The 16028-nt window shown below is 40.0% G+C and overlaps 1 protein-coding gene across 1 annotated transcript in view; it reads right to left on the bottom strand.

Moving 5' to 3' along the window:
• The window catches only part of LOC308350710 (fatty acid desaturase 2-like protein FADS2B), a gene marked incomplete at both ends in the record, with an annotated part of 39598 nt that overhangs the window by 22541 nt on the left and 1029 nt on the right, over positions 1-16028 (bottom strand). Inside the window, 3 exons of the mRNA XM_080816219.1 lie at positions 5029-5130; positions 6572-6769; positions 8241-8351. Coding sequence (XP_080672345.1) covers positions 5029-5130; positions 6572-6769; positions 8241-8351 — 411 coding nt within the window. The remainder of the gene's footprint in view (positions 1-5028; positions 5131-6571; positions 6770-8240; positions 8352-16028) is intronic.

Here is a 16028-nt window from a genome sequence, read left to right as displayed (position 1 = left end):
AATATTAGATTTTGAGACTCAGGATGAAAAAAGGAGTCTAAAATACCATATTAATGATTTTTCTATTGATTACACATTGAAATGATAACATTTTGAATACATATCTATGGGGTAATATAGGTACCTTTTTAAATTTGGCTATTAGAAAATTTAAAGTGATTGATGTCATTTTAATGTGGCTTACATTATATTTCTGTTGGACTATGCTGGTCTAGACACTGACATCCCCTGTAGAAGGGGATGGGTATGTTTGAAAATCTGCAAGTGTTAACATTGTCTTTCCATGGTCCTTGTTGAAGAGCCCTCTCTTAGCAAACTTTTCCTGACCCAAGCCATCAGGAGAGATACTCTCTTTTCACCTCTAACACCCCCTACCATTCTTATAGTAAAATCTCTCTTCCTCCATTCCCGTATTTCTCCCCTGAATCTCACGCTTGAAAGGGCAGTCACTTTCCAAACATTTCCTTTTTTATGGCTCATGATATGTCAAACTCAATGTGTACTTATCAATTTTTATTCCCTCTTCTGGGGCTCCATTGAACTCTGCATTATCCCATCAAATTGATGTGGGAAACAGAGGCAGAAGAAAAATTATTAAATTTCCTTACCCACTGACAAGCCCTTGGAAAAGGCAGAGTGACATTCCTCTAAGGACTCAATTACCTCCACCTGGAGGATTTGCTAAGGGCAAAGGGCAATCCTAGCCTGACTGACCCCACGGCCTACCAGGCTCCTGAAGTCTACTTTAAAAATTCTTTTGAAAACTTTATCTCTAAACACTCCAAGATAGTCTTGACAATCATTCTCAAGCATACGGCCCATTGAAACACATCTAAAGGGTCTCATGACAAAGGTTTTATTACCAGTAATGAACAACCTTTTTCCCAACAATAGCTAGCCCCTCAAGGTCTTGTAAACCTTGCTTCCAAAATTCCTTAAAGACTTATGCTATCCCTGACCCCCTCCCAACTTACAAGTATATAATGGACCACTCCTCACAGTCCCAGGGCAGCAGCTCTTTCTGCCCATGGGTCCTGTCCCTATGCTTTAATAAACCACCATTTTGCACCAAAGGTGTCTCAAGAATTCTTTCTTGGTCATTGGCTCTGGACCCCACCCCACCAAACCTCACTTATATTCTAAAACTCCATCAAAACAGCATACTGCCCACTCACTCTTACAGCTGTACATTTGTATTGACCCACTCATTATCTATTTTGAAGTAGATCCTATGCACCAGACACTGAGTCAAACGTTGGAATACAAAGTCAGACATGATAAAATGGGTTTCCCTCATTTATGAAACATACAACCTTAATAGGAGCAATAAACACACAAGGACACTGTAATAAGCAGTGATTCACTTTGTTAATTAAGTCTTTTGAGAGCCAACATTTTGGCCTTTTCCATCAGCTGACTGTACCTTTGCAGTCAATGACTATCTGTGGAAACTGGTAGTAGGAGAGACAAGTTTTGATTCATGATAGGTTGGGGAGCAGATCTTGACAGCTCAAGGTTCTGTAGCTTAGAACAATGGTCACAATAATTGTGAGTGGAATTTAAAGCAGCTAGCTCTACCCTCACCCCTAGGTCTGGAAGTCACAGTTACTGGAACCAAGGGATAGACTGATCCACAGGGATGTGAAGATTATTAGCTGCATGCAAATAGGCTGCCCCATACCAAATGCCATCTAGAAACTACCCTAAAAGTCATTTCTCATTTCCAAGTGAGGTCCTTTTTCCGTGCAGTATGAGGAATCCAAGCCTTGGCCTGAAGCCATTTTTTGGCTTGAATTCAAATCCCTGCTACTGGATGTGTGGGGCCTCGGACAAAATCTTCATCTGTGAAATAAGTAAGAAGAGGATTATAGGAAATAACATGCCTGACTCCTCCCTCCCAAATTATTTTCAGATGTAGTCATAGAAACAGGATAGGCCAGTTTTCAAGGTAGGTCTTAGTATCAAATATTTTGTCTCTTTGTCCCTATAATATACTTGATTCTTATAGTTTTCAAACAGTGCATACTGGGTGTTGGGGGAGGGGAGTTGAAAGATACACCACAGGGAGTCCATTTAGATTTTGGCATTGCACAAAAATCCAAAATGTGTGCAGATATTTAGCAGTGTGTTTTCACAAGGGTTCTTTTATTGCTATGAAGACCGGGCATACACATTTACTTAGTGCAGTAAGTGAAAAAAAAATCCCTCCCCCCCAAAAAAACCCCAAAACAAAACCCAACTCAGTAGCTGTGCTTTTCCAGGAGGAGGGTAAATTGACATGAAATCAAGTTTTTTAAAACTTAAAGTTGTAATGTATGTAAGGGCCTATTTAGCCATAGCGGTCCCACCTCGGTTGAACAGCCATTTTGTTGTTTATGCAATAGAACTTAAATTGACACTGCCCCCCGACCCCGACCTCCCAGGGGAACTTATTTAAAAGCAAGTCCAGGAAACCAGTCCCAGGTAACAAAGCCCAAATACAAGAGTGGGTCAGGTCAGGTAGAGATAACAGCCCGAATGCAGGGATGAGTCTGGTCAGGTGGAGACATCCAATCAGTAAAACTTACATACTGTCTCCCTAGCTACCAAGGAGTGTGGGCCCCGTCTTTTGGGTGCCAATTCTCACCAAGGTGATAGGCTAGTTCAAATGTTTACTATGGGGTGAATTGTAGTTCAATTGGCCACCCATGTGTGACCTAGCATGACTGTGCAGCTTTCTCTGTGTATTGCAATCTCATTGGCCACCTGTGTGCGGCCAAGCTCAACCACATGGCCTTTGCTCTATAAAAGTTAGTCTGTGAGGCAGGGAGGTGTCACGCTCTCTGTAAGAGGCGTGGCCCGGGCCGGTCTGTTTGATTCTCGATGCTTGGCACGAAATAAAGCTTTGCTTGACCTTCGCTTTGTATCAGTCTCACTCTTTTAATCATGGACCCATTATTGAGGGACCCAACATTGGGGACCCAACAATGTATATAGAAGGTGAAGTTGTTGCTGCTTATATTATAATTTTCTTTGTTATCTCCCTCTTGCCTGCCTATCCTTCCTGGATAGTTTTCTCTCCTGCACAGAGTGAATCCTATATTCATTTTTCTCAAAATTCACTCACTAGTTTTGCCTGCAAAAAAGCAGAGTATACTCGATTTGCTTTTTAGAGCATTTCCCATTTACTTACTTCGTTCATGAGTCATCAAGGTTATATTCACTTCAACTAGTGCAAAATTGTTTCTGGCAACACAATTTACAGAGAGAAAGCAGTGTAAGAATTTGAACCAATGGGAAAGCAGTGACTTTTTAAAAGCACCAGAGAGGATGGAGCTTGAAATATTGCATATACTGGCACTGAGTCAACTCTCAGTTATCTCCAGGCTACATGAGTCCCCCTTTTCCTCTGACTTCCTCAAAACAGAGAGAGTTGGAGAGCCCATTACCTAGTTCTCACAAGGACAGAAGAAACTATCTTTGCTTTTATTCTGTGGTAAAGATTCTGAATGGATACAGAAATGTTTTGTCAATCCAACACTGGTGGATAGAAGGCAGAGCAGTGTACCTGTAGGAATTTTCCAGTTAAATAAGACTTGGCGCATAAAATGACAATATATTATTCATTCTAACCAATTTGAGTAACAGACATAATTCTAATATGAGTCTAGATCCAAGTCTGTGCTATTTAATCTACTTAAACTTAGTTTGCTCAACCAGAAAGAGGGTTGATAAGGCTGTGATTTTAAGTGTCTTACCATTCAATATAAAACCACCGTGTTAAAGCAAAACACATAGGCTCTGAATAGTGCTTATGAGTTTTTCCTAAAATGACCTGGCTCAAATGCAAGATTTGGCTTAGTGGAAGGCTCAGAGGCACTTCCTCCCTTCTGGGCCAGAGTACATAGTCAATAAATCCTAGAATGTCGGGGCACCTGGGTGGCTCAGTGGGTTAAAGCCTCTGCCTTCGGCTCAGGTCATGATCCCAGGGTCCTGGGATCGAGTCCCAAATCGGGCTCTCTGCTCAGCGGGGAGTCTGCTTCCTCCTCTCTCTGCCTGCTTCTCTGCCTACTTGTGATCTCTCTCTCTGTGTCAAATAAATAAATAAAATCTTAAAAAAAAATCCTAGAATGTCATAGAAAAGCACAGATTCAGTTTAAGTCCTAATCTTAGAGATGAGAACACTGAAAACCAGAGATAGAATATGACTCAGTCAAGATCACACAAGGAGCCTTATCATAGCCAGGCTAAAACCCATTCCTAGCAGTCCTGTACTGCTACCTTGGTTCACAAAACCATCCAATCATCCATCCATCCATGCATCCACTCAACAAATGCTATTGAAATTGAAGGCCTACTATGTGCCAGGAACTCTGCTAGGTGCTGCATTGCAGTGGCACATAGGACAATGTGCCTGCCCTCCTGGATCTTATGTTTGAATTGGAAAGGGAGACAAGGTCAACTGTCACCGTCACCACTGCTTTTTCTAGCAGTCTGGGGTTTGTAGTCCTTGACTCCTGAGTGGTGCCATCTGACCTTTCTGGTCCATTCTCTTTTTTTCCACTTTTTTCTATTCTGCTGCCTTTCCTTTATTTCTTCACACCCTATTCTCCCAAAACTAATCAGTCTTGCTGGATTCCTGTAGCTTTCTTGCAGTAAATGTTCAGACCTCTTCTATGAACGCTCCCATTCGTGATTTTACGAGGCACATCTTCATTTATAAAGGCACAATCCTTCTCCTGTGAGGTGGTTTCTTAATGGGGCTTCAGGGATTGGGCCAAGAGTTTATTAGGGTAAGAAAAGATGTTGGAACTTCCTAAATAAAAATAAACTTATCTCCATAAAAATTTAACATCCCGATTTTAGCATATGTGCTATAATATTATATACATATTAGCATATATATAGTATCTACATTATTAGTATATTTACACTTATTTGTAAATCTATTTGTGCACAAACATTTTTTACTGAGCTCACAAACTTGGAAACCACTGCATTAGGAAATGATGTTTGAGAATCCCATCACATTCCCCTAACATCCTGTACCTTGAGATGACTCATCAGAAATTTCTGCATCAGGTGGTTCCACTTGGAGTTCGTAAACACAGAAAGGTGTCCTGAATCATGCTGCAGAAAAAAACTCTGAGTCTAGAAGAGAGAAGTTGTTGTTAGAGAAATTGGGGGAGAGTCAAGAAGAAATTAATAAATAATTCTGCTTGTAGACTCAGGAGACCTCTAGAGAGGAATGGTGGGGGATCTCATCTGACCCCAAGCTATGTTCACTTTCTATTTCCCACATGTTGGATTCTTTCCCAATTGTGTGCCTTTGTTCATGGGGTTCTTACAGCCTAGAACATTTTCCTTGCCACTGTCAAAATCTTCCAGTGAGAAATAGAAAGAGTACGGCCTTTGGAGTCATGGAGATTTGGGTTCTTAACTGTTCTTCACCATGTAAGTTTTGCATGGATCTTGGCAAGATACTCAGTAGCTCTGAACCTTAGCTCTTCTTCTGATAAGTAGGGATAATAATACCTTACTCATGGACCATTGGGTATCTTAAATACCAGTAAAGTGCCTGGCTTATGCTAAGCACCAAGAAATGTTTATTTCCTTTCTTAAAAGCAAGTTGACTTTTCAAGAAAAAATTAGCATAAACTTCTGGAGTTAACATGGAAAACTTTCCCAGATATTCCAATGAGAATTAAATGCCTTTTTCTGCTTTAACAGCACATACTTGTTCCTCTCCTTAGCATTAATGTCATTCTGTTATGTAGTATATTTAGCAATTTGAGCATCAATCTCCTGCACTTGAAGACTCTTTTCCCAAAGGCAAGAACTGGGTGCATTTCTTTTCACGTCCACAACACAGTGTTGTGCTCACAGAAGGCCATGTTCAGAGATTCATACTTCATTCAACAAAGATTTATCAAATGTTCTGCTATGTGCTATGTTCTGCTATGTGCTCTGTGATGGTGGAACCCATATGTTCTTCTTTAAAAATTTAAATTCCAGTTAGTTAACACACAATATAATATTAGTTTCAGGTGTATAATACAGTGACTCAACACTTGCATACAACCTCCATAGTGCTCATCACAAGTGCCCTCCTTCGTCCTCATGACCTATTTTACCCACCCCCAACCCCCTCCCCTCTGGTAACTATCAGTGTGTTCTCTATAGTTGAGATTCTGTTTCTTGGTTTGCCTCTCTCTCTCTATTTGTTGATTGGAAGACCAATACAAGATAAAGGTGAGTGTTACATGGCTGAGAAAAGACTCCAGTTACTGAACTGGTATGTAGAGAATTGGGTGAAAAGTAGCATGTGTCATAAATTAAATATTTCCTATGTGCTAGTCACCATCACTGCTAGGCATTTTATACGTTAACTTGTTTAGTCCAGAATATTTCCATAAGCAATTATTATTCCACTTTTACAGAAAAAAGAACTGGGGTCTGGCAAGTTGTGTCAGATGCTGACAAGTAGCTTGCCAGGAAGCATCAGGCAAAAGCTGATGCCAGTCTAGAGAGAGAAGGAAACCTTCTGAACCTTCCCTCTAAGCCACCACCCGAGCTTAGGCTACCTGCTTACCTGGGAAATTAAGAGAAGGAAGGAAATGAATATTGTCACAAGCCAGCCATTGCCAAAATACCACACCATTAGCCAAGCCAGGGTCTCCGAAATCAAGATCTGGGCCAAGTGAAGGAAGAAGAACACCCAGTTGGCCTTGAACATGTTCATGGCCTCCAATGTTCTTCTCAGTTCTTGGAAATCTTCCACCAATTGGGCCTGAGAAATAAATATTCATGGAAGGAATTAGTTCCCTCAGGGAACACAAGTGAACACAATGAATAATCTATTTTATAAACTTATTAATACCTTAATTTTAATGCATAGAAATTTATTGATATTAATATGTTTAATTGGACAAAATTAAAAACATAAAACCATGAGCAAACAAAACCTTTAAAAGGTTATGATTACATATATATGTATATTATAAAAATTATATATATATATATATATATATCTTTTTTTTTTTTTTTCTGGAGAAGAGAAAGATGAATGGTGATTTGTAAACTGTCCTCAAACTGTTTTGGAACTCAGAATTGGGTTTGTTTTGGGGGGTGGGTGAGGCTATTGTATCTAACAGTTGCCATTTATTTATCTATTTATTTATTTTTCTTTAAGATTTTTAAGATTTTTAAGGGCTGTGCATCCTGACACATAGCTGTATGGGATGCATGTGGACCTGAACGGTAAGTGTAAGTGTTCATCTGAGGTCTGCCCCAAACCTGTTATGTGTCCTCAGATTCTACTGCTTCTTGGCAAGTTTGTGTCCTCATTTCTTAAAGCAGAAACATAATCCTTATTCTATCTTCCTCACACTGATGTATGGATCAGCACTCAGTAAAAATTATTTCTTAACAATTAAACTGAATGTAAACAGGTTTTAACAAAACAACTTGCCTAAAAAGAAAAAAAAAGAAAAATAAATGCTCGATGTTAGTTAAAATCTCTGTAAGCTTTATGTAAAATCATCCAAAGGAATGTTTAATCTTACAAAGACCCTGTACTTTGGAAGACAGTATTCAGGTAGCCAAAGTATTAGAGAAAGAAAGAGTGGCACCTTTCTTTGGGAATACCTAAGGGCTGGGACCAGAAAGAAGAGACTTGGAGTCCCAGTTCTTTGACCCACCAACTGTGGGACTTCCAGAAAGTAATTTATTCTCCCTGGACTATAATTTCACCAAATTTAAAAGGGGCTGCTGTTAGGATGTATCCATATCTTTCATTCAATAGCAATTTAGAAGTCTCTACTACATGTCTGATCCTGGGCAGGTGGGTGCTTGAGGACAGAGGGATAAGCAAAACACACATATTTCCTGCTCTCATGGAATTTACTTTAGCAGGAAACATAGATACAGACATCAAACAGCTATAAGCAACCACTGAAAAAAATTGTATGTGTACATTGCCTGGCACGAAGCAGGTACTTAGAGACGTGGAATTATTGTTTGGTGCAGGACCAAAAATTTCATTCTTTTCTCACACAGAGGTTTAAGAGTTTGAGGGTCCAAGGAGGATAACATTGTTTTGAAATATGCAGAATCTACTCATTCATGGTACAGCAGGCTCACCCAGGCATAATGAGTGGTGTCTCACAGAAAATGATCAGTTCTTGGATATATCAGGAAAAAGTCAACTGGCTCTTATCTCCACCCGTCCACATGCTCCTGGGTCCCAAGACCTCACTCACATTTTTGTTTCTCTCCTGGCTGGGCTCTTCTGGGGCAAGCTCTCCGATAAGCAGTGGCTTAAGGTATTTTTTTACAATGTCAAGTTTCGGGTGCATGGCTCTGAAGACATCCTGTAAGTCAGAGAGAACTGTTAGATGTTTAAGAGATACACACTTACCTGCAGAATAGTCCCCTTCTTTACCTCATCCTGCACCCATCTTGGGAATCAGTAGACTGTTATGGAGGATTTCTTCTATCTCCAGGTGGATGTTTCAAGTTGAAAAATCAGAATTACTCTTGGAAATCCTCTCTGAAAGCCTATTGCTTGAGACCCACTTACTTAGCACACTGCTTCACTAGCCAAGCCCAATACATCCAGGACATTCCTGAGCATTGAAAGAGATCACTATTTTATTGAGCACCAGAAGTAGTCAGCTTGAGTTAATAAGCCATGGTGACTCTTTTTTTTTTTTTTTTAAGATTTTATTTATTTATTTGACAGAGATCACAAGTAGGCAGAGAGGCAGGCAGAGAGAGAGAGAGGAAGGGAAGCCTGCTCCCCACTGAGCAGAGGGCCTGACGAGGGGCTGGATCCCAGGACCCTGGGATCATGACCTGAGCTAAAGGCAGAGGCTTTAACCCACTGAGCCACCCAGGCGCCCCCTCATGGTGACTCTTTAAAGCCCAATGTCAGGCTTGGTGGAATTTGCTCACACTATCTGGAGCACACATAAAAGATGGAGAGGAGAAGGGAGTTGAGGGAAATTGGAAGGGGAGATGAACCATGAGAGACTATAGACTCTGAAAAACAATCTGAGGGTTTTGAAGGGGCGGGGGTTGGGAGGTTGGGGGAGCCTGGTGGTGGGTACTATGGAGGGCACATACTGCATGGAGCACTGGGTGTGGTGCATAAACAATGAATTCTGTTACGCTGAAAATAAATTAATAAAAAACCCAAAAACCACAAAACAAACAAAAATCCCATCTCCCATCAAATCTCCCTCTTGGTTCTTGGCCAAAGCCAAGAAGACTGAAACCTTTGAATTACATTATTTCTAAACAAGGATGGGTTAAAGTTGGCAATGGTACTGTAGGACAAGAGCACAAGAGAGCATGGGAGTGCAGCTCTGAGGTCTGTGTGCGTCTAAAGTAGTACACTCTTGGCACAGTTTGACACTGAAGGGGTCTCGTCACTTTTTCTAAAAAATTCTAAGACAATCTCTGCAAAGCATTGTGACAGCCAGGCATAGAAGAGAGGTGACCAACTGAGTTTTTTTTTTTTCCCCCCACCTCAGCTCCATGTTAAGTAGCACTTCGTAGAGGCTATGAGAAACAGTGGTGGTTCCTATGTCCTGCTTATATTTGGAAGTAAGAAATGTTCTCTTCCACCCCAGGGATTTAATCAGTTTTTGGGGAAGGAGAATTTTCCAAGAGGTAGATGCTAGACTTTCTGCTAGTGTGGCTTTGGGGACAGGAGTGATTAAAAATGATGAAATATAACCAAGTTTGTAACTTGAATGCATGGAAGTCTTACATATGACTCTGAAGCACTGGTTGGTGTTCCATAGCATTCACCAAGAAAGTGGACCCTGGAGTGGCATTCCTACCTCTAAATTCTGGTTTCTATTTACTATCTGTGTAATTGTGGACAAGTCCTGTTACCTGTTTGTACTTCAATTTTCTCTAACATAAGGGTGATGATAACAGCTCACCAATTCATAAAGTTATTGTAGGGATTAAGTGAATCAACTTGAATCCAGTTGGCATATAGTAAATCCTCAATACATATCAGCCATCTTTTTTTTTTTTAAAGATTTTTATTTATTTATTTGACAGAGATCACAAGTAGGCAAAGAGGCAGGCAGAGAGAGAGAGGAGGAAGCAGGCTCCCCACTGAGCAGAGAGCCCGATGCGATGCAGGGCTCGATCCCAGGACCCTGAGATCATGACCTGAGCCGAAGGCAGAGGCTTAACCCACTGAGCCACCCAGGTGCCCCTCAGCCATCTTTCTTGTATGTATACTTCTGGTTCTAAGAACTTACTACGCACCTTCTCTTCAATACAGCAATACGTAGATTTTCTTCATATATTCCAATGCCTAATGTAGTATGAGCTCTCACTTATTTTAGTGAATATAATGAATCCTCCATCTTCAAAGTGTAAAGCAACTTTAGATACATCTATGAACTACATACAAGCCTACTTAGAAGGTGTTTATATAATGAATAACATTAACTAGAGGGGTATAATATCAACTCTTTAGACTTCCATCACCTAAGGGTCTCTAGATTCAATGATGTAAAAAGGGCTTTGTATTTGCTAGAACCAGTCTAGGCTCAACTGTCCATTCTGCTTCTGCACACTTCCTCTGACCCCCTTGGGAAAGTCTACACTGTATGATTTCAAATGTGTTTCTTAGCTGTTATATTCTACAAGTCTAAAACTTAGTTCCCCAAACCAGAAAGAGAGCCATTCAATGATTAAGAAGGTGATTAAAGTATTTTAGGATTGTCCATAGTGAAAAATCCTATTCTACTTGTTGTGTAAGAGCACATTAGGATGGAAAACATTCTGAGGGATCAAGCTAAGAGCGCAGAAGAAAGGTAAGCTGTTGAGATTTCAAGTTACTTTGAGCAGTCATGCAGAGTCCTTGAACAATGTGCTGACAATACCATTCTTCTGGGTTCATTGGGGTTTTTTTGTTTGTTCCTTTTTTTGTTTTTTTCTGACTTCCAGCAAGATTTGCAGGTAGTATTATGATAAGAGATCCTGAAAACCTACAGACTTTTCCAGAATAATAGGCATTGTCTTGCTTTGTGGAAGTCTTTTCACTGTAATGATGAGCAGTAAAACCCAGGAGTTCAGGTAGTCTTAGATTATTCAATTTAAAAGACTTTCCTAATAAAGGCTGGATATTGTGTAAGTTGTGAAATCCTCTTTTGAAAGACCTGTAAAAGTAGTCTATATTGTTAACACTATTGGCAAGTATAATCCTGCTAAAGGATATAGGGGTAATAATATAATCCTGCTGAGGAAGAGGGGATTAAAAAGAAGGGGAGAGGAGATAGTGCCAACAACTGTTGAATGTATCCTATGTACGGGGTACCCTATGGGCCAACTCATAATCAACACCTTAGTTCTACGAGGCTCCCTCTCGCCTTATATAAAGATAAAGACACCAAATCTCAGAGGGGAGAAACATCTTGTCCGCAATGCCACAATAAATTGGTAAATAGTAGAGCTGGGATTTGAACTAAAGGCTTCATGACTTTAAAGCCATGAAGCTGTAAAGGTTTATTCCAGCCTTAACATGCACAATTCTTTTTCTGAAAGGCCTTTCAAGAAAGAAATGATGGCAGATTGTTTTGGGATGATGCCAAAAACCAGTATCTATCTGTTGAGCAGATGGTAATGATGTCTTTACACATTAGAGTTTTTTTTTAATTTCTTTTCAATTTTTTTTCTTTTCTTTCTTTCATTTTTTTTTAAACCCTGTTTCCATTTCAAATACAATCTCATTTCCCAACTTTACACATTAGGTTTTAATCCCCTAAATCATTTTGCCTGTGGCTTCAATTTACCTCTTCAGGCTTAACATTCACCATTACCCTTCATGAACCATCTTGTCCACCAGATCTTTCCCCATTCAATAAACACTCCATGCCTCTCTGTTGTTCAGAAGCTTTTCATGTTGGTTCCTTTGCCTTGACTGCCTTCCTCCATTTTCTTTCTCTAAAAACTCCTCCTTACCCTTCTAGATTCAGATTATAGTGCCTCTCCTAACTCACTCAGGAAAGTTTTTTATGATCTCCCCTGGGCTCCCATAACTCCAATAGCTTTTCAAATTATAGTGTAATGAAACTGTTATTTTGTTCCTTCTTTAATGGTCTTCATTTTTTTAATTGAAGTATACTTGATAAGCATCATTATATTAGTTATAGGTATACAATAGAATGATTTGATATTTGTTTGCATTGCAAAATGATCACCACAATAAGTCTAGTTAACATCTGTCACCTTACATAGTTCCCCCGATTTTTTTTTCTTGTGATTGTGATTGTGATGATAACTTTAAAGATTTAATCTCAACAATTTTCAAATATACAATACAGTATCATTAACTATAGTCAACATGCTGTACATTACAGCCCATGATTTATTTATTGTAACTGGAAGTTTGTACTTTTGAACCCTTTCACCCTTTTGTCCCATCTCATACTTCCTGCCTCTGCTAACCACCAGTCTGCTTTCTGTATCTATGAGCTTGACTTTTTGTTTTCTTTTTTAGATTCCACAGATAAGTGAGATCATATGGTATGTGTCTTTCTCTGTCTGATGTATTTCACTTAGTATAATGTCTTCTGGGTCCATCCATGATGTTGCAAATGGAAAGATTTCATTCTTTTTTAAAGGCTGACTAATCTATCATCTATCTATCTATCATGTTATCTTTATCCATTCATCTGTTGGTGGGCACCTAAGTTGTTCCTATGTCCTGGCTATTGAATATAATACTGTTATGAACCTGGGGGAGCAAATACCTTTTTGAGTTAGTGTTTTTGTTTTCTTCAGACAAATACCCACAAATGGAACTGCTGGATCATGGGGTAGTTCCATTTTTAATTTTTTGAGGAGCTTACATGCTGTTTTCTATAGCAGCTGCACAAATGACTTTCCTATCAATAGAGTACGAGAGTTCCTTTTTCTTCACATCTTCATCAACACTTGTTATTTCTTGTCTTTTGAAAATAACCATTCTAACAAGTGTGAGGTGACCCCTCACTGTGGTTTTGATTTGCATTTCCTTGGTGATTCAGGTCTTGTGCTCAAGTCTCTAATCTATTTTTAACTCTAGGGTATGGTGCAAGAGAGTGGTTCAGTTTCCTTCATTTGCATGTAGCTGTCCAGTTATTCTAACACCATTTTACTGAAGAGACTGTCCTTTCCCATATTCTTGGATCATTTGTCATAAATTAATTGTCCATGTGTGTGTGAGTTTATTTCTGGGTTCTCTATTTTGTTTCATTGATCTATGTGTCTGTTTTTTATGCCAATACCACACAGTTTTTATTATTATGGCTTTGTGGTATGTATTGAAATCAGGGAGTGTGATGCTTCTAGATTTGTTCTTTCTCAAGATTGCTCCCCTCCCAGAGAAGATGCAACTATGATTACTGATCATTACTTTCTTTTCGTCAACAGCTTAGAAATCCTGGCTGCTTTTGTGGTGGCTGGGGGTGGGGAGGGATGCCGTGCTAGGGCAGCGGTCACTATGTGTAATGGAAGAAGAGGAAGAAAAGCAAGACATGGCTCAGCACTCTAAGACCCCTTCCTTTCCTCCCCTTTCTCTTTTCTCTTTCTCTACCTTTCCTCTCCAACCTCTCCTCCTCATGCCATGATAGTCACTGATGTTAATTGAGCATATACTATGTGCCAGTATTGTGCTAAGCAGAGGAAATGGCTAAGCTGGGATGCCCATTCTGGCTGGGTATTTAGTCCTGATGTGAATCCTATTTTCACTCCACCTCTGTGCATATCCTCTCCACCTCCTACCCTAGCCTCACCTCCCTTGGCTCCATACCACCCTTTTGGAGTTGCACACAATACTCCTGTCTTCCACATGGTAGTCCTCTAAATAGATGAAATGGACTTTTCTATATTTCCTCTAAGTTTTTCTCATCCCTTGTCTGTCAAATTGACCTTTGACCCACACAAGAAAGTGCTCGAGTTTCTCAGCACCCTTCTTAAGAGTGTGGCTGTCCAGGGGCACCTGGGTGGCTCAGTGGGTTAAGCCTCTGTCTCCGGCTCAGGTCATGATCCCAAGGTCCTGGCATCGAGCCCCGCATTGGGCTCTCTGCTCAGCGGGGATCCTGCTTCCTCCTCTCTCCCTGCCTGCCTCTCTGCCTCCTTGTGATCTCTCTCTGTCAAATAAATAAATAAAATCTTAAAAAAAAAAAGAGTGTGGCTGTCCAGAGTTAAGGAGGATACTTAACTTGCTTTGTTTGTTCTGGACATGCTGCTGATGTGCATGCATCACAATATTGCATTTGTTCTTTTCCTACTGTTGCCTTACATAAAATTTGTGACCAAGTAGTGTTTCATGTCATGCCCTCCAATAGCTTTGTAAATCTCATTTCAATAATTGCAAAAACAGCCCATCATATAGATATATTCTTAATTATATAATCAATCCTACTTGGACTTTTCCTGTAAGCTCTTCTCAGGTAAGAAGACTAGGCCTAGAGTGTAATTATTAGCATCGTGTCATTATTATTTTAAAAAAAAGAATTGTTTATCCATTTTGGTGGGTAGGGGAGGGCAGAGGGAGAGGAAGAGAGAGTCCTAAGCTGACTCCTTGCTGAGTATGGAGTCCGACACGGGGCTGGATTCCATGATCCTGAGATTACAACCTGAGCCAAAACCGAGAGTCGGACACTCAACCAACTGTACCACCCAGGTGTCCCATCGTGTCTTTAGTTTCAGATCACATAGTTCAAAAACAGTAAGATAACTTGTATATGCTGTAATAGGAGCTGATGTACCCATTTTGTTTTATGGACTCATTTGTCTTCTTGTTTGTTCTTTGGAGAAGATTACAACCCATATCAGAATAAAGTAATAAAAAAATAAAAAAGTTTAATCTGTGCCAAACACCACAGGCACTGTTGACTTTCACAAGGCTAAGATGAAGGTATTATAATCTCCACTTTCTAGATAAAGGAGCTGAGGGTCCAAGGGCTTCTGCCATCTCCCCTCAAGGCATTCTCAGTAAGTGGTAGAACTCAGATACAAGCCAGGCCTTTTTCGTTCCTAAGCCTGTATTCATACTCCTTAGGCTGGACCCTTAACAAAGGTTTTAGAATGGCTGGCTACATGAATGAATGAATTAATCATCCTATGGGAAAGGCTATCCTTAGTCACCTTTTGTGAGGAGGATGGAAGCTTGGAGAAGAGTTTCCATGTAAATAAAAGAAAGGTGTCCCCTCTGGGCACCTTTGGGTCCAGGGCCAGCACACAGAGAGACCATACTTGCTTTGGTCCACAGTTGCCTTTCAGGGTACAACCTGTAAACACCTCTTAAGTTGTAGAGTAAGCATCTGACTGCAGGTCCTATATACATTCTGCTCTCCTTCACTAGGGAGCACGATGCTTCCCCACCATGGGTTTCATCTTTCCTCAATCACGTGACACCAAATACAACCAGAATTTCTAAACTGGTGCTAAACAGGAAATAAAATTACACCTGTGAGGCTAGGGATGCCAGTGAGATAAATAATAATAGGTACAATTTAATGAAACTTTATTAAGTGTCTGGCATTGTGCTAAGGACTTTATAAACATTAGTCCCATTTACCATAAACCGGTCAGACGGGTAAGGTCATTCCCGTTTCGCAAATCATGAAGTAGAGGCTGAGACAATTTCAATAACTTTCCCATGTTCACACAATCACTTCCAAAGTTCAGGCTCCCTGAATTCAGAGTAGCTATGGAATATTACATTTGTCAGAATTCTTTCAGAACCTCCCATTCTTCTCAAGCCAACTTCCTTTGCAAGAATCTTTTCTCTGAATATTTTTGGATTTATTTACCTTATGTCTAAGGTACATGGTTGACCATGCTCAGGATTTTCATTCTTAAGATATGAATCCTTAGATGGCATGAGTTTTTTCCCCTGAAGTTCTGATGGTATCTTTTTTCTTTTTTTATTACTCAGTTCCTCCTTGTTGGCTAGAATTGAATGCATAATCATAGTCTTTTCCTAATTTCTGGGAGATAAACATCATCAGGAAGTTACATATTTATCAGCC

The sequence above is a fragment of the Martes martes genome, assembly GCF_963455335.1.
Source record: "Martes martes genome assembly, chromosome: 10".
Classification (NCBI taxonomy): Eukaryota; Metazoa; Chordata; class Mammalia; order Carnivora; family Mustelidae; genus Martes; species Martes martes.
The sequence above is the reverse complement of the archived record's forward strand: the minus strand, read 5'-3'. Positions and strand labels throughout refer to the sequence as shown.